The following is a 19,466-nucleotide window of genomic DNA, read 5'->3' on the forward strand; positions in this document are numbered from 1 at the left end:
TGCAGCGTGAGCTACATTTGCTTAATAAAATGGCAGATAAATTACAATAGCTACAGTAATTGTGGGCTTTCTGTGCCTGGACCGTTCAAAACAAAGCTAATTTAATGTAGTTTTCTAGTATATTTACCTAAATGTTTGCAGATGCTCAGTGTGTTCATAAACATTTGATGCACAAAGAGAAAATGCATCTAAATTTGTTTCAAGCTTCTGTGCAAATAAGCCTCAGGGAAGCGACTGACGAGAGACTCCCTGCTTTAGAAACCGTTTAAAATCTGATAAAAGTACAGCTGATACTGAGCTTTACATGGAAGACTTCGATACAGACGGCATGTTCGAAGCAGCCAGAGGGGGAGAACAAAGAAACGCTGAATCGTGGATATAGATGGAGAGGAGCAAAGTGGTTCAACCGCCCTTAACCTGAACCGAGCACGTTTCCTCCGGTTTGGCTTTACCCAAATCTAAAAGCTTCTTGAAAAAAAGTGTCAAAATACGATGGAAACGAAACAATAAAGCCCCAAAAAATGCAAAAACAGCGCGAGGAAAAAGCTCAGTTTAGATCAGTTTTGTAGGTGGTCTTAAAGCAGCACTAAGTAACTCTTCCCCCTAGAGGCCATAAGCGCAACTGCAGCTGTCGTCGCAAGTTACGATTTTTTCATACCATGGTCTGGGTGAATACTGGATTCTGATTGGCTGGTGCATTATTTTGGTATAACCGCACACGTAGTCCGGTAGTTAAATCACTGGGATGTCACTCCGCTGTGGCATCGTCATAGCAACGCATGACACAGCTGAATCAGATAAAGGCGTAATTAGTGACTGACAGGAACGTATGAGTTGGATTTTGTTTAATTTCAACGTTTTTGGCCAAAACCAAAGGTTTGCTAAATGTTTGTAGAGGAGAGTGAGCAGCTAGGTTAGCTACTGTTACTAACATATGAGCTTTACATTTCGATTGAAAACGGTTAAGGCTATTCATCATTTTCAGGCGTACATAAAATGATCCTGCATTGAAGCATATTTGTCTGGATTAGTAAAGTCAAACATAAAAGTTTCAGTTGGGGGGGCCCAGGTGTGAGCGACTCCACCGCAGCTGTTTCCATAAACAGATGAGCTGGTTGAGCTAGCTAGCTTTAGCTTCAGGTTAAACCTTGTAAAAGGTAAATAACTCCTGCCCACGAGTGCCGCATATCGGTGTTTACTTCCAGGGAAAAGTGTTTCCGGGTTAGTCCTGTTGTGTTGTGATTCTGTGCTGATGTTGTGTCGTTGAGCCTGACTGAGATCCTCGTAATAGCTGCGGAGAATGACTCGCTCTGAGACCAGCCTTCAGTGACCGGCTAATAACCCACACAAAATAGTCCCGTAGTCTGGCATATTTAGTGACTTTAGTCAATGAAAAAAACATTTATTATAAATGTTACGTTTGTGGGACCCTGGTATAAGCGGATTCAACAACGAGGAGCCGCGTTAGACGTTATAATGCAGGAGTAACAACACTGTGTCGTGCGTTAGAACCGTCTAATGCGGCTCCTCGTTGTTTAATCCTTACTTAACTTATTCACTGAGTAAATACTACGCTGACAGGAAAGGCAAAGGGACAGAGGGATATTGTTCATCCAATTACACAATGGAATAATGTTTTTCACTCAAGCTTGGCTGTAAATACTGTTTAAAGTGGCGTTAGCCCACTGTTAGCGTTGTTCGTTAGCATTGTGATTTCATTAGTGTGTATTGGTGGCTCCGGTCCGGTGGCAGTCAAGTTGCAAACATGTATTTCTGGCCAGAGACACCAGGGGGAGATGAAAGACCCTCCAATCATCCCATAAACACTTGTATTACCCCCACAGGGAGTACGGGAAGGATTTATTAAGGTAAACACGTTACTTACACGTTACTTAGTGCTGCTTTAAGAGTTTAACATCACGGCGCCGGCTAATCAGCTATGTGCTAACACCTGAAATACAGTTAGCACACAGCTGATTAGCCGGCGTCGTGCCATTAAACTCTCTATAATTGACTTTTTTCTAATTGACCCCGACACGTGACCGGGAGTGGGCGGGACTGTGGAGCGGCTGACCCTGGATCAGTTTTACCGGTCCACGATATCGCCCATCCTCCCGCCTTGGCTTCATTTCATTGGTCACCGTAATGTAGGGCTGTGCAATTAATCGAAATTCGATGACGATTTCGATTACAACAGTAAACGATTACAAAATTAGCATAATTGCAAAAAATCGATTATAATTTTTTTTTGGAATATATATTTTTTTTTGAATATATATTTTTTTCCAAAATTTGTTTTCAATTTTTTTTTCAATAATTTTTAATTTTGGGATTTTTGTCACTTTTTTGCTGGATTTTTGTCACTTTTTTGATGGATTTTTGTCTTTTTTTTTCTGGATTTTTGTCATTTTTTTGATGGATTTTTGTCACTTTTTTTCTGGATTTTTGTCTATTTTTTGATGGATTTTTGTCATTTTTTTGATGGATTTTTGTCATTTTTTTGATGGATTTTTGTCTTTTTTTTGATGGATTTTTGTCATTTTTTTGATGGATTTTTGTCATTTTTTTGGTGGATTTTTGTCTATTTTTTGATGGATTTTTGTCATTTTTTTGATGGATTTTTGTCATTTTTTTGATGGATTTTTGTCTTTTTTTTGATGGATTTTTGTCACTTTTCTGCTGGATTTTTGTGTTTTTTTGATGGATTTTTTTTAAAGGCAACAAATAATTTCAATTATGACAAAAATAATCGTGATTATTATTTTTTCAATAACCGAGCAGCCCTACTGTAATTTACCCACTTAATTTGTGAACGAAACAAAGCAAGGGGGCAGGCGTATCAAGTTTTTGTGAAGCTTTGTACGATATAATGGTTTTGAGAATCTGGCAACCCGTCTATCCGTCAATATCAGCTGCACTTTTTACTCATTTAATGTCACAGGTTTTCAAATAACAGGAGAAACATGGCCCCTTCTTTAAGTCAGTAACTTGTTTTGCTGTTACGGGGAACACGTGAGCAGCAGATGAGCCTCATTCCTTCAGGATAAATTCATCCCCAGCGTTTTGGCGGCGCCTCATGAAAAGAACAGCGTCTGGCAGAGCTGGATCGTCTGCTCGGGGCTGGAGACTTCGTGGCCGACGGTTCGAGGGTCCGAGTAGATTTCGTAGTCGTTTCCGCCCTAAAACATAGAAGAGAGAGTCTTTTTTTTTTTCTTACTGATTAGTTTAGTACATTTTCTTTGTTGTTTTTCTGGGTCAGGCCTTGATCTAGACCTGGCGGTGCTGAGAAGGTGTGAACAGTTTGGAAACCATTGATCTTAAAAGCCCGGCCTGTTGTCTCATCTTTATCTTCTTTGTATTCGAATTCTCCCGCTTAGAATAAACAGAGGAGAACGGTCTGGAGGCCAAGCAAGAGAGAGATAATGTAAGATAAGATACGCCCTTTATTGAGCTCACAAAGTCACTTCTCAGCTCTGGAGAAACAGTAGACACAGAGGTGCTAGAATGAGTAAAAAAAAGGTTTGATTTATTTTATTTTTTTGGCTTCATTTTGAAAACACAACACACTTTTTTTTTTAGATCTCTGGGTGTAGTTAGATGTGTCTATGCCTGAGCCGTGGGAAGATGTTTTAGTTAGGGGGCGCTGAGGGACAAAATTTACCCCCAAAATACTTTTTCTGTGCTTAAATCCTGTTTATTAACCTCTTAACTCCCGCCTGAACCGAGACCATTTTCTCCAGTTCAGCTTTACCCAAATCCTGTAGGCCAGTGTAACGCCTCATTTGAAAGAACAAAACTAAATTGATCTTTTTCCTCACGTCAGATTTTTTTTCATCACTTTTTTTGTTGGGCAGTCGTCTCATTTTTGTCAAATTTTCGTGACTTTTTTGTCAAATTTTTGTACATTTTTTGTCACTTTTTTGTCAATTTTTTTATCAATTTTTTAGTATTTTTTTCAAATTTTTGTCACATTTTTGTCACTTTTTTGTAATTATTTTGTCAATTTTTTATCAATTTTTTGTCATATTTTTGTATTTTTTTGGTCATTCTTTCGTCAATTTTTTTGTCAATTTCTTGTGACATTTCTGCCACTTTTTCATGAATTTTTCGTCACTTTTTTGTCACATTTCCATCCTTGTTTTCGTCTCAGTTTTGTTGCTATTTTCACACCTTTTTTCCAGAAGCTTTTGGAATGGGGGTAAAGCTGGAGAAAATGTGCTCGGTTCAGGTGGGAGTTAAGGGGTTGATATTGCCTGCAGTTCACAAACTATCCACCAGGGGGTGCTGCAGCGCCCTCAGCACCCTGGGTTCCCACGGCCTTGGTCTATGCCAGTGTTTATTTCGTCGACTAAAATATTTAGTCTTAATTTTAGTCAAAGTGACATTTTTGACGACTAACATTGGACTAAAACTAAATTAAAAGTTTTTCATGAGACTAAAACTGTGACTAAAATGTCCAGATATTTTAGTCGACTAAAATAAGACTAAATAAAAATGAAAAGGAGAGACTGAAATCATCCAAACTTCTGTTGAGCGTCTGAAAGAGCCTCAGATCATGTAAATTCTCTGCTAAAGGATCAGCTCTGAGCTTTGTTCATGTGGAGCAGCTCCATGAAGCAGAGGAACAAGATTAAATATGATTATAATGAATATTATAAATGCAAAGTCGACTAAATTGACATGCAATTTTAGTCGACTAAAACTAGACTAAAATTGAAGATATTTTTTTGACTAAAACTGGACTAAAATCGAATTACGTTTTCGTCAAAAGACTAAAACTAAATTAAAATATGTTGTCAAAATTAACACTGTCGTAAAGATGTCCAGACTAGTTTCTTTTGTTTGTTATGACTCATCACGTATTAGTCTTTCACTTCGTCTGCCCTGATAAAGACGTAATCGCTCGAAACGTGTCCGTGTCCCTCGATAAGAAAGGATTTTCACTTGTAAGTCTGTGCCTCGGATCCTTTTTTCTTTTTCAAATGAAGCTTTTTGCATACGGATCCTGGAAGAGCACCTGATATGAAAATACACCAAACCCCCAGCAGCGCTCACTCTTACCAACACACACCGTCTGTCTCTCTGGACCTCGAGTGAACATGAACCTCTTAACCCCCAGCTGAGCCGAGCACGTTTTCTCATTACCCAAATCTAAAAGGTTCTTGTAAAAAGCATCACAATAGCGAGAGGAAGAGAGAGAAAATGAGAAGAAAAGAAAGATTAAAGTAACAAAAACTCAACCACAAAAAGGGCAAAAATGAGATGAAAAAAAAAGTGGGGGAAAAAAGTGACGACGACACAGCAACAACGTGAGGAAAATGATCTGTTTAGATGTTTTGTAGGCATTAGCTTTCAAATGAGGTATAGGCCAGTGTAACAATCTAAGAACTAGAGAAAATGCCCTCGGTTAAGGCGGGTGATAAGAGGTTAAATACTCACTTTGTAATAATCTTTAAGTATAAATGAATGAATACGTGAGACAAAAAAAGGTTGGGAACCACTGATCTTATAGATACAGACTCGTCATAGAAGGGGGTGTGGCTTCACCGAGGGGAAAATAGAATCTTTAGAGAAACACAATTTTCCCTCTTTTTAGCCATTTTCTGGTGGAATATCAACTTATTTATCACATAAATAAAGTCAAGTGTAAATCTGGCCCATATGGATGTTTTCTCACAGCAGATTGTTCAGTAGAAGTGAAAAAACAGCAGTTGTAGCAAGCGCTAGCTAACCGTTAGCATTAGCCCGATGCTAACATGTCGCATCAAGTTAGCATTCTCCGTTTTTTTAATGTATTTATGGGCTGTTGAACCACTTTGCTCCTCTCCATGTCTTTGTATCTTTATTTAGTAGAAACTATATTCTTATTTCAGCATTTGTTAAAGTAGTTTTTGAATAATTAGACAAAGTTTAGATGTTTTCAAAATTGTTTTCCCCCTTAACTGTTTTCAAACATGACCATATATGGGCAATTCCAGAAATAAATAAAGAAACAAAGACATGGAGAGGAGCAAAGTGGTTCAACAGCCCATAAACACATGAATAACGGAGAATGCTAACTTGATGCTACATGTTAGCATCGGGCTAATGCTAACGGTTAGCTAGCGCTTGCTACAACTGCCGTTTTTTCACTTCTACTGAACAATCTGCTGTGAGAAAATATCCATATGGGCCCGATTTACATTTGACTTTATTTATGTGATAAATAAGTTGATATTCCACCAGAAAATGGCTAAAAAGAGGGAAAAATGTGTTTCTCTAAAGATTCTATTTTTCCCCCTAAGCGAAGCCACGCCCCCTTCTATGACGAGATGCCGTCTGTATCTATATGAGCGGTATTAATTTAGAGCAGGAGTAGGCAACGTCAGGCCCGGGGGCCAATTCCGGCCCTCCGGCACAGAACCTCTGGCCCTCAAGATGATTTTGAGAAACATTATTACACAAATCAGAGAGAACTTTTAACATTATTAGGGTTAAATGGGAGAAACAAAGGTAGAAATACTGTCAATACACCCAGTGAGGTCATGTATTATGTACAACACTGGCATTTGAAAGAAATGACATGAATGGTGGTTTTAGATGAGATAAAACCTCTGGTAGTTATTCTCTTAATTCAGATAATTTTGTGTCATTTCCCATTAAAATCAATGATTTGTCTGATTTCAAGTGTGTTTTATTCTTGTTCCTTTGGCGCTAAGGCATTTGTATCTTGGATTAGTTCAAACCGACTCAAATTCTACATAGAAGAACTTTAATTCAAGCAATTTGAAGTAATTTACCTCATGATGGTCATGTTTCCAGTGTTGTGCTTTACTTTGGGCTAATAATCAGAAGCTACCAAGCTCTTCCACGTTTTCCCTATTTAAATATGGTTACGTGAAGTGTTCCACTACAAAGTATAAATACACAAAATTAAACAATGTGGATTTTCTAAGCGGATAAAAGGGGGGACTATAATGTAAGGCGTAATAATACCAGGAGTAGTTCGAAATCCGCGCAGTAATCTTCACTTAAGGGTAAGAACATATCTCAGTATGTAAAAACGGTGGCCTGTTCCTTTAAGGTTTGTTGCATTTTGGGGGATTGTCCCACAGACAACTTGATGCTCTTGAAGTTTCCCTCAGATCTAAAAGGTTGGGGACGCATGATCGAAAACACCAACTCTTTTCGGCTCTTGCCTGTTCCTTTGGCGCCGAATGGAGATTCTTAGTCACCGTTTTGGTAACCACTTTTTTTACATAGTTTTTGTCTCCTTTCAGTCTGCGAAAACCATCAAACCAAACCTTTCCCTCGGCAGCGGCTCAGCCTTTGTGTGGACTCGAGCGTCTGCATTAACACGCGAGCGCCGCCGTCACTTCCCGCCGCTCCTTTGATATTCACGGCCCTCTCCCGCTCGTCACGCGTACTCACGGGTTTGGTCTTGTCTCCAAAGAAGTGGATGGTGGAGTAACGGTCCTTCTCCACGATGCCCAGGCAGTACCTTTTGTCCCAGCCGTCGGGAAACACGTCGAAGCTGATCTGGCCTCCTGCGGGGAACAAGAGAGACGGGGCCGCGATAACCAGTCACATTAGGCTTTATATGTTCATGAGTAACTAAACTTCTGAGCAAAAAAATGTGGTAAATTTCAGCCAAAACTGCAAATGTGTTTTATACCATCATTTTGGTATTTCCAATGATCTTATACAATAAAATATATATATATATGAATAAAATGTATGCCAGTTTGAATCCAATTTATTGCTTTTTAATGACCTTTAACCTCTTACCACCCGCCAAAACCAAAAGAATTCTCTCCTCTTTGCTATTGTCGTCACTTTTTATTTCCCTTATGTGTTTTTGTCACTTTTTTATGGCACTTTTGTTACTTTTTTTGTCACTTTTTTGCTGGATTTTTGTCTTTTTTTTTAATGGAATTTTGTCTTTTTCTTTGCTGGATTTATGTCTTTTTTTTGCTGGATTTTTGTCAATTTTTCCTGGATTTTTGTCTTTTTTTTGCTGGATTTTTGTAAAAAAAATTGCTGGATTTTTGTCATTTTTTGCTGGATTTTTGTCTTTTTTTCCTGGATTTTTGTCATTTTTTTCCTGGATTTCTGTCTTTTTTTCCTGGATTTTTTTCTTTTTCTTTGCTGGATCTTCGCTCTTATATTTGAGCGTCACTATACGTGGAATTCACAAAGGAGCTTTCTACAAATCAGATATGGCAACGTTTTGAGGACGACTGGATTTTTGTCTTTTTTTTGGCTGGATTTTTGTCATTTTTTTGCTGGATTTTTGTCTTTTTTGTTGGATTTTAGTCTTTTTTTTTTGCTGGATTCTAGTCATTTTTTGCTGTATTTTTGTCACTTTTTTGCTGTATTTTTGTCATTTTTTTGCTGGATTTTTGTCACTTTTTTGCTGTACTTTTGCTGTACTTTTACTATAGTAACTTTAGAAAGAAACAGTGCTCTAACTCTTCCACTGTGGGTAAATCTGCAGGGTTTACTGGCAGAAGCAAGTGAAATGTAAAGCTTATTAATGCCTGTACTATACTATATTTTAAGGCATATTTAATTTCTTAAGATTTGCAAATATTTCGTCAAACAGAAGGAAAGAGAATTGGACAAAACGGGAAACTTCTGAGCAAATGAAAATGTGGTAAATTTCAGCCAAAACTGCAAATGTGTTTTAGACCATCATTTTGGTATTTTCAATGATCTTATACAATAATATATATAAATATATGAATAAAATGTATGCCAGTTTGCATACAATTTATTGCTTTTTAATGACCTTTAACCTCTTACCACCCGCCAAAACCAAAAGAATTCTCTCCTCTTTGCTATTGTCGTCACTTTTTATTTCCCTCATGTTTTTTTGTCACTTTTTTATGGCACCTTTGTTACTTTTTTTGTCACTTTTTTGCTGGATTTTTGTCTTTTTTTTTAATGGATTTTTGTCATTTTCTTGCTGGATTTTTGTCATTTATTTGATGGATTTTTGTCATTTTTTTGCTGGATTTTTGTCATTTTTTGCTGGATTTTTGTCTTTTTTTTGCTGGATTTTTGTCCCTTTTTTGCTGGATTTTTGTCATTTTTTGCTGGATTTTTGTCATTTTTTTGTTGGATTTTTGTCACTTTTTTGCTGAATTTTTGTCACTTTTTTGCTGAATTTTTGTCATTTTTTTGCTGGATTTTTGTCATTTTTTTGCTGGATTTTTGTCTTTTTTTTTGCTGGATTTTTGTCATTTTTTGCTGGATTTTTGTCATTTTTTTGCTGGATTTTTGTCCCTTTTTTGCTGGATTTTTGTCATTTTTTGCTGGATTTTTGTCATTTTTTGCTGGATTTTTGTCCCTTTTTTGCTGGATTTTTGTCATTTTTTGCTGGATTTTTGTCATTTTTTTGTTGGATTTTTGTCACTTTTTTGCTGAATTTTTGTCCCTTTTTTGCTGGATTTTTGTCACTTTTTTGCTGGATTTTTGTCACTTTTTTGCTGGATTTTTGTCACTTTTTTGCTGGATTTTTGTCATTTTTGCTGGATTTTTGTCATTTTTTTTGCTGGATTTTTGTCATTTTTTGCTGGATTTTTGTCATTTTTTTTGCTGGATTTTTGTCATTTTTTTGTTGGATTTTTGTCACTTTTTTGCTGAATTTTTGTCCCTTTTTTGCTGGATTTTTGTCACTTTTTTGCTGGATTTTTGTCACTTTTTTGCTGGATTTTTGTCACTTTTTTGCTGGATTTTTGTCACTTTTTTGCTGGATTTTTGTCATTTTTTTGCTGGATTTTTGTCACTTTTTTGCTGGATTTTTGTCATTTTTTTGCTGGATTTTTGTCACTTTTTTGTCAATCTACATCCTCATTTCTTCTCGTTTTTTGTCGCCATTTTGAAGAAGCTTTTAGATTCTTTTAATTTCCCGCGGCCAGACGCAGAAAACACGGTCAAAGGGAAAAGCAGCACATGTTACGTATCAGTCACGGTTTACGTCACCGAAGGGCCTTGGGCGTTATCTGCTGAAGGGGGTAAAAGTTCAATCTGATGAAGCACTTTCGAAGACATTTGACACTGGAGTCACGTGACCAGCTGCTACTGAAACACACTGCGATCTGCTTCAGGAAGAGCCAGAACAGCTCCGAGCGCCGGGGTTTCTGCTCATTTCACGCCGCATTCTCTCACTTACATATCAGAATAAATAATGAAGTTTGTCCAGGTGTAAGTTTGCCCACCTTTGATCAACATATAGTAAATATATCCCGCTTTAACCCCTTAACTCCCGCCTGAACCGAGCACATTTTCTCCAGCTTGGCTTTAACCCCCCAGTCCAAAAGCTTCTGGAAAAAAAGGTGTGAAAATGGCGACAGAACTGAGGTGAAAACAAGGATGAAGATGTGACAAAAAAGTGGGGAAATTTTGATGAAAAAGTGACGAGAAAATGTCAAAAATGTGACAAAAAAAAGACAAAAAAAATAAAATAAAAATGACACAAAAAAATTACAAAAAAAGACAAAAATGTGTCAAAAAGACAAAAAAAATGACACAAAAAAAGACAAAAAATTACAAACATGCGACAAAAAAATGACATAAAAAAGACAAGTAATAACAAAAAATGACAAAAAATAACAAAAAAGGACAAAAATGTGACAAAAAATGACAAAAAAAAGACAAAAAATGAAAAAATATGACAAAAATGTGACAAAAAAATTGATTAAAAAAAAGACTAAAAAGTTTCAAAATGAGTTGAATACCCCCCCCCCCAAAAAAAAAAAAGATGGAAAAAAAAATTATGACGTGAGGAAAAAGATCAATTTAGATGAGTTTTGTAGGTCTTTCAAATGAGGCGTTACACTGGCCTACAGGATTTGGGTAAATAACAAAAAAAGACAAAAAATGACCAGAAAAATGACCAAATGACAAAAAAAAAAATATATAAATAAATGTGACAAAAAAGACAAAAAATTACAAAAATGCGACAAAAAAATGACATAAAAAAAAAAAAAAAAGACCAGAAAAATGACAAAATATGACAAAAAAAGACAAAAAAAAAGATAAAAAATAACAAAAAAAAGACAAAAAATGACAAAAATGTGACAAAAAAATGACAACAAAATGACAAAAAATAACAACAAAAAATGTGACAAAAAATGACAAAAAATAACGAAGAAAGACAAAAAATTACCAAAAACATTACAAAAAAAAGACACAAAAAAAAAATAATCACAAAAATGTGACAAAATGAGTTGAATACCCCCCCAAAAAAGATGGAAAAAAATCTGATGACGTGAGGAAAACGATCCATAATTTTTTGTTGGGTATTCAACTCATTTTTGTAACTTTTTTGTCATTTTTTGTCACATTTTTTGTAATTTTTTTTGTAAAATTTGTGTAATTTTTTTGTCAATTCTTGTCACATTTTTCTCTTTTTTCTGTCAATTTTTTATCAAATTTTTGTCATTTTTTTCTTACATTTTGACAAAATTCGACAAAAAAGTTTCAAAATGAGTTGAATAGCCCCCCAAAAAAGATGGAAAATAATCTGATGACGTGAGGAAAAAGATCCATTTAGATGAGTTTTGTAGATCTTAGCTTTCAAATGAGGCGTTACACTGGCCTACAGGATTTGGGTAAAGCTGAACTGGAGAAAACGCTCTCGGTTCAGGCGGGGGTTAAGAGGTTCAGAAAGTCTGTGGCTCTCACCGATCGAGAAAGACAGTCCTTTTCCTTTGAACTCTTCTTTCAGCACAGACACAAACGTCTCTCTGATCTTCTCTGTCTGAAAAAACATCATGAGATCTCACGTTAATTCGAACACAAAGGTGGATTTCGAGTCTCGTGTTTGTACCTTGTCCAGCTCGAAAAACTCCTGCCGTTCTTCCTGCGAGCAGCTGCGGCCGATGGGGGAGACGTTCAACATGCCGTTCCTGAACTCGATGAAAGTCCCGCTGAAGACGATAACACAGAGTTTTATCGACCACCCGAGAAGAACTGAAGCGTGTGATGATGGCGCCGTGTTTACCGTTTCTTCGGCAGCTTGATTTTCGCCATGTAGTTCAGACAGAAGTTGATGAAGTCTTGGAGGAGCTCTTCCCCCATGTGGGCCTGAATCGACTGAGGAAACATCACAGAAACGACAACATAATGCCTCGAAGAGATTCTCTTTATGTTTAGAATTACAGAGATTGTGAGTGATTTTACTTTAGTCGAGATCTAAAAACTGCAGGTTAACGGGTTTTAAAATGACAAAAGCGGAGACAGAACAATATTACGACATTTATTTTGAAACCAGGTGTAAAATATGAACTTTTTCCAAGAGTTTAACCTCTTAACTCCCGCCTGAACTGAGAGGATCTTTTTTCCTCACGTCATCAGATTTTTTTTCCATCATTTTTTTGTTGGGTATTCAAGTCATTTTTTTAAAACTTTTTTGTCAAATTTTTTGTCATTTTTTTTGTAAAATTTGTGTAATTTTTTTGTAAAATTTTAATCTTTTTTTTTTCATTTTTTGTCAATTCTTGTCACATTTTTCTCTTTTTTCCGTCAATTTTTTATCAAATTTTTGTCCTTTTTTTCTTACATTTTGGTCATTTTTTGTCAAATTTTTATCACATTTTTGTAATTTTTTTGTCACATTTTTTCAAATTTTTGTCATTTTTTTGTTACTTTTTGGTCATTTTTTGTCCATTTTTTGTCATTTTTTTTTTACATTTTGGTCATTTTTTGTCACATTTTTGTCATTTTTTTGGTCAAATTTTTAACACATTTTTATCAAATTTTTGTCATTTTTTGTGACATTTTTATCAAATTTTTGTAATTTTTTTGGTCACATTTTTGTGTGACATTTTTGCCACTTTTTCATCAATTTTTCGTCACTTTTTCATCAATGTTTTCGTCACTTTTTTTGTCACATTTCCATCATTGTTTTCGTCTCAGTTTTGTTGCTCTTTTCACAGCTTTTTTCCAGAAGCTTTTGGATTGGGTTAAAGCCAAACTGGAGAAAATGTGCTCGGTTCAGGTGGGAGTTAAGGGGTAAATGACATTTTTGAGCCAAACTCTGACCTGTATTGAAAGGAGCTCTCCGTTCTTGTAGGCCACGAGTCCATTCTCAGCAAAGACATAGTCCACCTTTTGGATTACTACGGAGACAGATAAAGACAGGTTTTATACAGATGTGGGAAAACTAACCTAAATACTGTATGTATTCAAGTGAGAGTAAAAAGTAGAGGCCTAAATAGACACACAAGAAAAAATAATAGTAACTTGTGTCTCTGTCAGTAAATCTTTAAAGGGTTTATATACAGAGTTTAAAAATGTTAAAACTAAGTATTTTAAAGTGGGTGTATTATGCTTTTGTCAATCACATAGCACCAGTCTATATCACACTACAATGATGAGCAAACCTTCTGTTGGTCTGTAAATGCAGTAAATTAGAATAACTGCCTTGTATAAAATGCCTCTCTCAAAATGGCTGTAGTGAATGTCTTGAAATAGGCCTCTGTCTCTTTAAGAACCTCTGAGCCTTTCCGACACGCCCCCTCCACACGCTGTCTGTGGCATCAGTGGGGAGGGGGTTCTGCTGAGGAGCAGTGGTTGGTTACTCGGCTGGTGACGAAAGCTTGGAGGCGTCTCCAGGAGGTGGGGGCGTTCCTAGGAGGACTCAGGCAAACCTATCCCTAAAATGGCCGCCATCAGAGTTTTTACAGATGACTCAAAAATACGTGAATGTGCCAAGGCAACACTTCAGGCATGTTTTTAATGAGGGAGTGACAGAATAACATGATGGAAAGCTTGAAAAAGTCCATTTTGCATAATACCCCCCCTTTAAGTTCCAGCCATGTCCTAATGTGTAGAATGAGCTCAGACCTGTTCACCACAACTGCCTCTAAAATCCTGCACTGTCACTCAGAAAGGTGTTAATTCGGGTCTGAAGTGCCGTCATGCACGAGCTTAATAAAGAACCTGCAGTTACACATATGACCTGAGGTGGCAGTAGTGAGTATAAAATGACTAACTTGCATCTAGCCCCTTTAAGTGACAAATCTTCATTTTGACGCATAAAGTATTTTGTGTTTTGTTTCTATAATTCCTCATAATAATTCCTTTATATATGTTTTTATGGTATGTTCTTAAAAATTAAGGTTACGGTTAAGGTATACTTTATAAATCCCCGTAGAGAAATTCATTCTCTGCATTTGACCCATCCTCAATGCCGCTGGGGCGACCTGTAGGGGCAGTGAGCTGCCTGCGCTCGGGGACCCATCTCCATGATGTGCAGCCAGGCTGGTGGTCAGAAACACCTGGCTGGAGGATTCACCTATTGTACATGTTTTTTAGCGGTAGTGGAAGTGTAAAGAAGTAAGGCTCCGTCCCTGGTGGGAATCAAACCCGGACCTTCTAGCTGCGAAGCACAACATTATTTTATATTTTGTTTCTTATAATTTATGTCACGACTGAAACATGAATCAGACTTTTATTCTCCAACAGTTACGCAGTAATATATTATCTACAATATTATCTACAAGTACTTTTCTATATTACATATTGTGGCTGCTCTCTCTCTAAATGTAACTGCTTGTAAACAAAGACACTTGTTTTCACACAGGCTCTAGTTAGGGCGACCTAAAGTGTTCATGTGATGGTCAGTTATATTCCAAAAATTATTCTATGGACACAGACATTTATATGGTTAGTCTGGTGTTATAAGTGATTTGCCTCAGGTGCTCTGTGGAGCGGGTCAGACTGTTTTTAATGCAGGCTAGCTGATACCATAGACATGCACTAGCCTTGAACTAGCCTAGCGCCACTTAACTCTTCAAATATAAAAACTGCATGAATTACAAAAAAATATCTCCAGAAATCAGCAACACTCTGGATAACTAGGAAATGAGGCCCTATGTCAAAAATCCTGAAATATCCCATAACCCCTTAACTCCCACCTGAACCAAGCACATTTTCTCCAGTTTGGCTTTGCCCCAATCCAAAAGCTTCTGGAAAAAAGGTGTGAAAATAGTGACAAAACTGAGACGAAAACAATGACGAAAATGTGACAAAAAAGTGAGAAAAGTTTGATAAAAAAAGTTACGAAAAATTGATGAAAAAGTGGCAAAAATGTCACAAAAATGACCAAAAAAATGACCAAAAAAAAGACAAAAATGTGACAAAAACTTGATAAAAATTGGACCAAAAAATGACAAAAATTAGACAAAAAAATGACAAAAAAAATTACAAAAATGTGATAGAAAATTGACAAAAACTTGACCAAAAAAGGACAAAAAGTTGACTAAAAAATGACAAAAATTAGACCAAAAAATGACAAAAATGTGATAGAAAAATGACAAAAAGTTGACCAAAAATTGACAAAAATTAGACGAAAAAATGATCAAAAAATGACAAAAATTAGACGAAAAAATGACAAAAATTAGACCAAAAAATGACAAAAATTAGACCAAAAAATGACAAAAATTAGACAAAAAAATGACAAAAAAATGACAAAAAGTTGACCAAAAAATGACAACAAAAAATGAGTTACAAAAATGAATTGAACACCCAACAAAAAAATTATGGAAAAAAAATCTGATGACGTGAGGAAAAAGATCCTCTCGGTTCAGGCGGGAGTTAAGAGGTTAAAGTGCAAGTTCTCAAAAACATGACTCTTTTAATCAATGGTTTGTAAACAGTCCCTAAAGCTCTTTTTGCACTGGGAACATCTTTGCTCTTTGAACTGAAGCTGTATTGGTGCATTGTAAAGTGCAGTTTTAACCCAAGGGTGCCGTGCTTTCTGTGTATAAATATATCAGTATTTTCTCACTGTCTTCCCCGAGCTGCTCCTTGATTTTGCAGAGGTCTGATCCTCCCACGACTCCCACTCGAATTCTGGCCTTCAGATTCTGTAAAAACTCAGATATTTCCGCCGTCGCTTTCTGAATAAATGGAAAAAATAAACATGTAAAATAATACAAACAAAGCAGTCCCTAAAGATTTTAATGTCAATTGGAATTTAGCATCCTCTGGTGGTCAAGACAAAGAATATTGTGTCCTTTTTTTGTTGTCATTACTTTGAGTAGAAAGATGTGATGTGATTTTATTTATTTTTTATCTGATTGAAATAAGAACTTAAAGCTCAAATGAAAATTCTGTATTTACTTATTTAGGGTGAATTCAGGTAATTTGGGACAAGATAAGCAAATGGCTCGGTCACTCGCCTTGGATTCTTGCTCTGGGGGTCTGTTATCAAAAAGGAAGTTTACCCCAAAAAACATAGAGTCTGAGAAATGCCATCTGCCTGATTTAATCATAAGGGTCTGATATTTAAAGGAACAGGCCACCGTTTTTACATACTGAGATATGTTCTTACCTTAGCTTTGACGAGTTCTTTAGGACCTGTCTGATCTTCCCCCGTGCCTTCAGTCACGTAAACACAGCGCAGACGGCATTAGCATTTAGCCTCTCCCTCTCTCCTCTATAGCTCCAAAACAGGTCAAGATAGAAGCTACCAAGCTCTTCCACGTTTTCCCTATTTAAATATGGTTACGTGAAGTGTTCCACTACAAAGTATAATTACACAAAATTAAACAATGTGGATTTTCTAAGCGGATTAAAGGGGGAACTATATTGTAAGGCGTAATAATACCAGGAGTAGTTCGAAACCCGCGCAGTAATCTTCACTTTACTGCGCAGTAATCTTCACTTTACTGAGCGGATGCCAAACTAATCCTGGTATTATTACGCCTTACAATATAGTTCCCCCTTTTATCCGCTTAGAAAATCCACATTGTTTCATTTTGTGTAATTATACTTTGTAGTGGAACACTTCACGTAACCATATTTAAATAGGGAAAACGTGGAAGAGCTTGGTAGCTTCTATCTTCACCTGGAGCTATAGAGTTCGGGAAAGTCCACAGTTACCATGGAGATCCGCCATCTTTGCAGCTGTTAGCATACATTTCCATAGACTAGCATTAGCTAAAAACAGTATAAAAAGTGGAGAAAAAAGCCGTGGAACAACTCCGTTAGCTGCAGAGTTACTGCTGGTAAATACATCTAACACACTGTGGTGTCCAAGTGTTTTAATGTGAACAATAACTCCAGTATTTTAACTTTTAAAATCTCCATTAATTTACAATTGCTGCTAATCCCATAATGATTAGCGATATGACGTCACATTCCCGAACTCTATAGAGGAGAGAGGGAGAGGCTAAATGCTAACGCCGTCTGCGCTGTGTTTAAGTGATTGAAGGCACGGGGGAAGATCAGACAGGTCCTAAAGAACTCGTCAAAGCTGAGGTAAGAACATATCTCAGTATGTAAAAACGGTGGCCTGTTCCTTTAACTGATTAACACACTGTATATGTAACCTATTCCTTTAAAGGGAGTCCTGGCTTGGTTTAAGGTGTTAATATCACCACTACAACATCCTCCCTGCACGGCTGATTCATACCACTTGTCCCAAATTACCTGCAATAGAGTCCAAATAAAGGTTAACTATTGTTTGCTGATTATGTTTCACAAAACATTTGAAAAATATTTACTAGAACCTTACAGGCACTTCAACTGAACGGCCCTAAATTTTGTGTGTTTTGTCCTGATGAAATTCTTATTCAGACTGATTTTTCTTCTGATTAATAGGATTTATTTGGTTAATTGTAAAGTTAAGAGACTAAATGTACATCTGGTTCAGTTCTAGTTCCTTTTTGGAGATTCTAAAACAGCAATTAAGTGGAACTGGACTGCATGAAGAAGTAGCACATTGATTGTTTTGCCCATCAAATCCCATAGGAAACAACAGTGTCCACCCCAAAAAAAAACATCACATAAACTTACGTCGATAGTTTACAAGTCACGCCCCTTTGAGGCACTTCCTGTTGCACAATCTCAGCTTTCAAGACAAAAATAACGAGTAATCTAAACACTTTGGCGATAAATAAAGTTTAATTACACCCGTTATTACCGTTATATATTTTAAGCGGAACTATTTATCCCGTTGACGTTTTACACGGACCGTAAAACCGGACGGACAGAAATGGACTGACGTGGACGATACTGGATAGGTTTGTATGAAGTCAAAAATAGACACTTAAACCTCAAATAAACCATAATTAAAACAATATGTGGGTACCTGTCTGGGCGCCGTGAGAGTCCCGTCCACGTCGAAAAGGCAAAGCGTCGTAGTGTCCATATTTGCGTCTGTCATGTTGAGTCTTATTGCAAAATGTCACACTAAATAAAGCGCTTCTCCGACTTATCCCCTACGCTAACCCTTACGTATTTAACTTAAGGTGACATGTACGGGTTGTCAAAATATCTTTAATATCGCAGCAGTAACAGTTAAAAGTCTGAACAATGCGATACAGTTACAGAAATTATGCTGAAACTCAAAAATAAAATGCACAAGTCACACAACATGCAGCTTCTTCGGTTGAACGGAGACAAGCTCTGAAATAAAACTACCGCCACCTATGAGCAGGGAAGAGAACTACGCTAAATGTACTGAAATGTTTAGAGAAAAGGATTATAATACATTTTATTTTTATTGCACTTTATTTTTTCGGGAAGTCTCAAAGGGCTACAGCAGGTAAATAAAATCAGATACAAGCAGGAGAAAAGAAGGCGACAGAAAATGATTCTAATAGGCCTTTAACCCTAGAACACTATCGGCCAAATTCAAAACACCATCACTAATGCCGGGTGATTTTTACCCGAGAAAATACACGACACATGTGAGTCGTGTTCTTTTATATTAAACTGTGTCGTGTCTAATAAAATGAAAGAAAAGCATCATGAGGGGACCAGGTAAAAATGCTCCAAAATGACTGGAAAATTAGGAATTTGGGAACAATAAATTCCTAAAAAATAAAATAATGATGGAAACTTGGTCTTTGGTCCATCCATTCCTGGGATATGTGTGACTTCTGTGGTGAAGCTCAGTGTCCTCGGCACAAACAGCGACAGTAGAGAGAGAAAAAATGTGTATAAATGAGCAGCTGACTAAAATAACTATGAGTTATTCACTTACTGTGAGGCCGGAGACACCGAACTCTGTGACAGGAGCAAAGCTGTTGTTGAAGTCACAAAATAAATGTGGCAGACCTGAATGTCAACCTTGAAAGGGAACAAGATTGTCTGATTAAATACACTAACCCTGCCCGACCTTCTGTCAGTATCTCTATGTGAAAAACACAAAACACCCAGGCCATCAAAGATGTCAAAGACAATGTTGAAGCTCAGAGACCCAGGACACTCAGATAAACTCAGCATCATGAAAATCACATAAATGTATTTGCTCGGGTGAAAAACACCCGGCAATAGTGTTCGAGGGTTAAAAATGAATATGTTTTCAGGCCTCTTTTAATCTCTTAAGCCCCGCCTGAACCAAGCACATTTTCTCCAATGTGACGAAAACGCAACAAAAAAGCTACGAAAACACGACCAAAAAAAACATGAAAATATGACAAAAAACATGACAAAACCCTTTTTAAAATGTGACAAAAAAAGTTATG

At 36.7% G+C, this 19,466-nt stretch overlaps 1 protein-coding gene across 1 annotated transcript; it reads right to left on the reverse strand.

The window, feature by feature from the left end:
- Window positions 1-2,900: 2,900 nt before the first annotated feature.
- pmm2 (phosphomannomutase 2) lies at window positions 2,901-18,377 on the reverse strand. The gene is made up of 8 exons (XM_079553489.1): window positions 18,086-18,377; window positions 15,779-15,890; window positions 13,030-13,106; window positions 11,990-12,081; window positions 11,816-11,915; window positions 11,671-11,746; window positions 7,411-7,526; window positions 2,901-3,179 (listed from the first exon to the last, which is right to left on the reverse strand). Exons 1-8 carry the CDS (start codon window positions 18,158-18,160, stop codon window positions 3,075-3,077), a joined length of 753 nt encoding a protein of 250 aa, XP_079409615.1. The 5' UTR covers window positions 18,161-18,377; the 3' UTR covers window positions 2,901-3,074.
- Between the last annotated feature and the right edge of the window lie 1,089 nt (window positions 18,378-19,466).

Source organism: Gobius niger, assembly GCF_951799975.1.
Source record: "Gobius niger genome assembly, chromosome: 3".
NCBI lineage: Eukaryota > Metazoa > Chordata > Actinopteri > Gobiiformes > Gobiidae > Gobius > Gobius niger.

Coding starts and splice junctions, on each gene's coding strand:
- pmm2 (XM_079553489.1), bottom strand. CDS start 18,160: ATGACAGACGCAAATATGGACACTACGACGCTTTGCCTTTTCGACGTG. Junction 13,107..15,778: donor GGAGCAGCTCGGGGAAGACA/GTGAGAAAATAC, acceptor CTGTCTCCGTAG/TAATCCAAAAGGTGGACTAT. Junction 11,916..11,989: donor ATCAAGCTGCCGAAGAAACG/GTAAACACGGCG, acceptor TATCGTCTTCAG/CGGGACTTTCATCGAGTTCA.